Source organism: Henckelia pumila, chromosome 2, assembly GCF_033568475.1.
Source record: "Henckelia pumila isolate YLH828 chromosome 2, ASM3356847v2, whole genome shotgun sequence".
Lineage (NCBI taxonomy): Eukaryota > Viridiplantae > Streptophyta > Magnoliopsida > Lamiales > Gesneriaceae > Henckelia > Henckelia pumila.
In genome coordinates this window covers 198,308,786-198,315,033 of record NC_133121.1, presented here as the reverse complement: position 1 = coordinate 198,315,033, position 6,248 = coordinate 198,308,786, and the positions used below count along the sequence as shown (strand labels likewise).

At 36.4% G+C, this 6,248-nt stretch overlaps 1 protein-coding gene across 7 annotated transcripts in view; it reads right to left on the bottom strand.

Moving 5' to 3' along the window:
• Window positions 1-629: 629 nt before the first annotated feature.
• Window positions 630-6,248, bottom strand: part of LOC140880223 (protein ENHANCED DOWNY MILDEW 2-like) — a 28,749-nt gene continuing 23,130 nt past the window's right edge. For 4 of the 7 annotated variants that reach the window (XM_073284488.1, XM_073284489.1, XM_073284487.1 and 1 more), the window contains 5 exons: window positions 3,274-3,384; window positions 1,711-1,782; window positions 1,511-1,629; window positions 1,372-1,435; window positions 630-1,295 (listed from right to left, as the gene is read on the bottom strand). In XM_073284488.1, coding sequence (XP_073140589.1) covers window positions 975-1,295; window positions 1,372-1,435; window positions 1,511-1,629; window positions 1,711-1,782; window positions 3,274-3,384 — 687 coding nt within the window. In that variant the 3' untranslated portion in view covers window positions 630-974. Of the gene's footprint in view, window positions 1,296-1,371; window positions 1,436-1,510; window positions 1,679-1,710; window positions 1,958-3,273; window positions 3,385-6,248 lie in introns of those variants that run through there. The other 3 variants (XM_073284490.1, XR_012149613.1, XR_012149614.1) reach the window with 3 other exon arrangements.

The window sequence follows — 6,248 nt, the reverse complement described above, 5'->3', positions numbered from 1 at the left end:
GGTTAATTTGGAGACCGACCAAATTAACCGATTTTAATTCGGTTCGGTTAAATCAGTTTTAGCATAAATTTGGTTCGGTTAACCTAAAAATAATTCGATTAATTCGGTTTCGGTTAATTTGGTTCGATTTTTTACCGAATTAACCGAATGCTCACCCCTAGTTAATATTAACTAGCATCTTGTTGCACGCATTGCGTACTAAACAATCTGTTTTTTATAATAAAATTATATTCCAATTAAAATTTTCAAATAAAATGATTGTACTATATATTAAATACAAAACTTGGAAGAAAAAATGGGAGAAATAGTTAAATGAAAAAAAAAATTGAGATAGTGGAAAAAAGCGGTTATGGTGTGTGTTTTTTATATATATTTATTTATATTTTTGTGCACATCAAGAGACCAACTAAAAATCTCTTACATAATAATATTAATAGATAATATTATTAATAGATAAACAATCATATAATTAGGACTTTAAAAATGATAATTTACAGTAGGAAAAAATAGTTCAAATAATTTTTACTTAATATGATTTTATAAATAAATCACTATGATTTAAACTCATTTAAAAAGAAGAAAATTAAAGAAGAAACTTTTCTTCCGGTACATGGAAACAAGTACAACAGAGAAAAAAGCCCAATTGACAAAGCTCAAATAAAATGTAAAACGGTGGTGCATTGGGAACAGCATTCCCTGCTGTTAATTCTAAACAGTAGAGGATCCGGGTCCCTAAAACATTAACTCAACGAACCGAATAATACTGATCCGGAAATTTGGTAGCCAACCTCTAAAGATAGGGATAATATTAATTGATATATTCTACGTTTGCGTGGTAAATTCTGTTGTTTACCAATAACCATTCATGCAATGACGTTCTGAGTGGAAGCAGAAAAATACACACAAGTACAACCAAGAGGCATTTTGTTTGTGGATTCTTCGCTCAAATGACTGGTCCATCTAAGAATACTAATTCAAATACCATCAGATGCTTCAGGAAGATCTTCCAGTATGCTGTTTATATCAGCATAGCCATTTGCCATATAAGAGAAATCACAATAGCAATCTTGATTTTCTTCCATCAAATAATTGGAGACAACATCCTCGCCTACGGTACTGATTCCTCCTGAATATCTCTTGCCTTGACCACTGCATATGTGGCCGTGTTGATTAGCTACTGCTTTATGCTTCGCAGTCCAATCTGGTCGACTCCACAAGTATAACGGTGGAGGATCCAAGTTCCACTGATCCATTTGTTGGTCATGCACATTTATTGATCCGGGAAGATAAAAGGACTGATACATCAAATAGAGAGCCAGACAATTTAGAAATAAGAATAAATAGTGAAAAATGAGTCGCACAATTTCGTACCTTGCCCGATAACACTTGGTCATCTACCCAAATTAGGTCATAAGGAGACTTTTTCCTGTCCAGGCTGCAACAGCAGAAAACAGATGACGATTGTAACAAGTAAATTGCTTGTTTTGTAGCTTATTTCATGAATGCGTACCTTTCAGTCTCCTTGGGAACTATGAGGATGAGAAGCTTTGGATGGAACGTAAGAGCTTTGTCTATGAATTGATTGGCATGAAATGCTTGGGCCCCAAAAGGAGGATTCAATCCCATGATCTATATTCATAATGTGAAGCAATGTTATGGATGAAATATGCCAAGAGCTCTGCAAAGGATTTGCGTTAAAGGGTACGATACCAAATTAGATCCTTCTGGTAATTCTTCTAAGCACACGCTCATCCAGTCCCTTTTCTCAAAACCGAAATCATTCTAGAGAAAAGATATATGAATGATTGGGAATCTATATAATATACTCTGAAATACCAATAGAAACATGCCTTAACTTTAAAAAAACTCTCTACCAACAGATACAACTTGAAAAGGTTTCGTCCCAATTCTCATGGAGGGTTCCTAAGATGGATGTAGCCAGTTCATCCCAAAAATGCTGGATTGCACATAGTTACTTCAATATAACTTATAATCACATTTATATCACATTCTAGGATTAACCAAACAATGTGACACATATACCAAACTTCATATATTTCTATTCATTGACGAGTATGCCTATAAACTAACTTAGAAGCCATGGATTCTTGAAGACTATAGAACAAATCAGCCGAACAGAACCAATTATCGCCAGAACAATGACACAAGACTGAACTTGATGACTAGTTAAAATGATGTCAGAAAAAACTTTCAAGCCACAATTTTCTATTCAAGTCCAAAATTAGCAATATATTATTGTAATTTTCACAAAATATCTCATGTCGACACATGAATTAACACATTTACCCACATATACAATTGATGTCACACATATAAGCAGGAGATGCTAATCTACGGTGTGAACACCGTTAAAAAGCGAGTTACCTACTTTCTTCGTCTCTGGTTGTTAACACCCCATCCCTAGAAAATGAAATGGTTGTCATCCAATAAAAAGTAAAGTCAAAAAGAAATATATCTTCCTCCTCTGGTGCCCAAAGGAACCCCCTTGCCCCCCAACCTAATAATGTTTTCATTCCAGGATGTTTAATTTAATGACCATAAAATTGAAATCTGAAGACCCTAAACAATTTTGAAGCTGATTTAATCTTATATTTTCTGTTTAGATTTATTTACAACATGATATGGAATGTACATGGCGACACGAGAATGTTAGACTTTGGCAAAATTCTTACAGCGCAACTGAGAAGCACATAAGAATAATCATACTAAGTATCTGCTGATATATTCTTCCAGATTTGCATTACTTCCCTATTCGTAACGGGCTATAAGCAAAGTAAAAATTTCATATATTTGAAAATTAAAAGGATTTCGCTTCAGGTCCCAGCAATCTGCACATCAAGTTCAAATGAATTTAAAAAACGAAAGGGAAATTTTCAGAAGTATGCAACACTCAGAAAATGACAAGCCCAATAGAGGAAAAATATATAAAAGATCGTTGGGCCATGCGGGTTCTCCGTAATAATTATGACCCATACCTTTTGCCAATTTAGCTCTTAATACAGGATCATTCAAATCAGGTTTTTTTGTTATTGGGATAGGTGAATTCTTACACATCCATCCTCCGAAGGAACCGGACATGATAATTTTTTATCATCCGGCTCGAGCAAGATTCAAAAGAATCAAATGAATCCATAAAAATATGTGTTGGCTATATCTACACATATATGAATGATTCAATGTAAGAAAAACTTGACTCTTTTTCTTCTAAAATACTAGAAAGAAAAAATACATGGAACAAAAGTGGCTGTGTACCTTAGATTGTATTTTGTCGTAGTTTTTAAAAAAGCACTTTCTTCCCATTCTGTCAAGCTCTTCCTTCAACAAGCAACTGAAGTCATTCGATCCACAGGAGAAGTCAACTATCTGATCAAAAAATTGCCAAGCGTGACTGTGCTTTCCAAAACAATTTGTCCACATCTTAGTTAAGTTCACTCTTACAACTACAGAATTTAAAGGTTCACATAGTTAAAAAGTGCTAAATTAATTCGACAAAACCCAGATATTCTAGCAGGGAAAAGAGAAGTTTGTTTAAAAGGTGGATACATTTACATAAGTGGGTTGCGGTTGGTTCCGTTCTCACTGATTTTAACCCCCAAAAAGAAGGGGATTATCAATATGAAATCAGAAATTGGGGAAAACATGCCAGAATTTGGAAACATTTCGAGCATGCGTTACACAAAACTTTGAAATGGAAGTAGGCAACACAAAATCTGCTGGACAAAAAGAAAAAGTAGCCTAAACAAGATATGGTTAAACCACTGTCTAATTATCTCTATCTGAGACACTCCGGTTTTCACCAAGATAAATATACCGTCCCACATTCTCCAAGAATTAAATAAGAAAGTACGAGATAACAAATCAAAAGAAGCATTAGATGCCTATTACCGCCAGTAGACGTTAGACTTTGATAAAATAGAAATCAAATGGAAGAGTGGCCGCCCATACAAAAAAATATCAAAATAATAACAATAAAAGCTGAAGGGCAGATTGTGGAAAAGCATCAGCCACATGAGTAAAGGTTTATAAAATTAGTAATAAGTGTTAATAAGCGGGCATAACCCTGCATAGTTTTCTGAAAGTATAAAATGCTAGCTTATGAGTTGGCATAAATGTAGAGAAAAATCAATACTTTAGATCAGTGCAAAGGCTTATGTCCTGACTTTCTGTAACATGAATATTGTGTGAGAGTCATTGAGGAAACATCTTTTTCAGCCTTCCTATAAGATTGGGGAAGTAAAATGCTATTTTCCTCATTATTTATTTCCGAATTACGTCGAAGGTAAGTAACACGCTTTTGCTCTCTACTTACGTTGTCATTCATTCTGGGCTTCAAAGAATTTTATAGAAACCAACTATTGTTGAGCCACCTCCAATGAACTGGAACCCCTTAAGAAAAATTGTGTTAACAATTGTACTGGGGGTAGAGCTCATAGATTCAAAACCAGTAGTTCCGCTAAAACCCCATATATTTTATTAAAGTTGGTATTAGGTGCCCCTTGTAACTCAAAATCCATTTGTATGCGTTGGATATAAAAACAAGCTTCTATTTCCGGTGGTCTTTGGCCTATTGTCAAAACTGACATATCAAAATATAAATACTCTCGAGTAGTTAGGATTTGATAAGGTTTAATTTAAACAAGGATTTTATATTATTGGTAAGATAAGATAATTCCCAGATTTGTTGGGATTTGATTTTATTCAGTTGATCTATATAAAGTGTACCAATCAATAACTTTTTTTGACAGTATACCAATCATTAACTTTATTATTGAGCAATATGAGAGCACGTTCTCCATCAATGTTTTTCATAATATTCTGCATGGTATCATAGAGCTAGGAATCGACCATGAATTTTAAAGCAGCCATGGTCGGCACCGGTTCTAGTGGTGACAGTGGTACAATCCAGTCAACTATCGATTCCTCAGATTCTTCCTTTCAAATAAGGATCCACAAATTGAATGGGAAGAATTACTTGGAGTGGGCACAATCGGTCCAACTAGTGATTGATGGCAAAGGCAAACTGGGGTTTGTGACCGACGAAGTGAAACCCCTGAGTTCGACTGACACAAAATACAAGCAACGGCGCTCCAAGTACTCGTTGGTCATAGCATGGTTAATCAATTCTATGGAGCCAGCAATCAGCAAGCCTTTCATGTTCCTACCCACGGCCCATGATGTCTGGAAGGCAGCCCGAGAGACTTACTCCGATTCTGAAAATTACTCCCAATTGTACGAGGTAAATACTCGTATATGGCAAATGAAACAAGGCAATAAGGATGTCCCAACTTATTACTACACCGAGTTAATGGTTTTATGGCAAGAACTGGATCTTCTCGATGTTGATGAATGGGACAGTAGCACGGATTGTAAGCGATACAAGACAAAAGTGGACTGGAACAGAATGTTTTCTTCCTTGCAGGGTTTAACAAGGAACTGGATGAGATTCGAGACCGTATACTGGGGCGAAAACCTCTGCCCAGCCTTTGGGAAGTGTTTTCGGAGGTCCGCAGTGAAGAAACTCGTCGCCAAGTCATGCTGAAGCAGGTTGAACCCACTGTAGACTCTGAAGCTTCTGCCCTTGTGAGCCGAGAGATGGGATCTGAGGGCAGACCATTCTGTGAGAATTGCAAAAAACCATGGCACACTATATACACTGCTGGAAAATACATGGTAAACCTTCAAGAAAAAGTTTGGCATCAACAGACCAGACACCAACAGATCGAACACTGGTAGTCGTGCTCTTCAAACAGGCTAAGAAGATTCTGGAACGCCCTCATCCTCCTCAGATTCCCTCCCTTTCACAAAGGATCAGTACACTTCCAATCCTTCGGTTTCCTTGGCCCAGACAGGTATTTGTTCATGTGCAAATATTGCAAACTCTATTGCTAACAGCATCTGGATTCTAGATTCAGGTGCAGCAGATCATATGACGAGATCATCGCATTTTTTCTCCTCATATGTCCCATGCGCATGAAATCAAAAAGTTAAATTGCAGATGGCTCTTTTGCATCGGTTGCAGGGAAAGGGACTGTTGTTATCTCCCCTTCTTTGACTCTTACAAATGTGTTACATGTTCCCACTTTATCCTATAATCTTCTGTTAATTAGCAAACAAACATTTAATCTTAATTGTCGAGTGATATTCTGGTCTTCTCATTGTGAATTTCAGGATTTGGCCTCGAGGACGATGATTGGCAATGCTAGACAGGATGGTGGCCTCTACTCTCT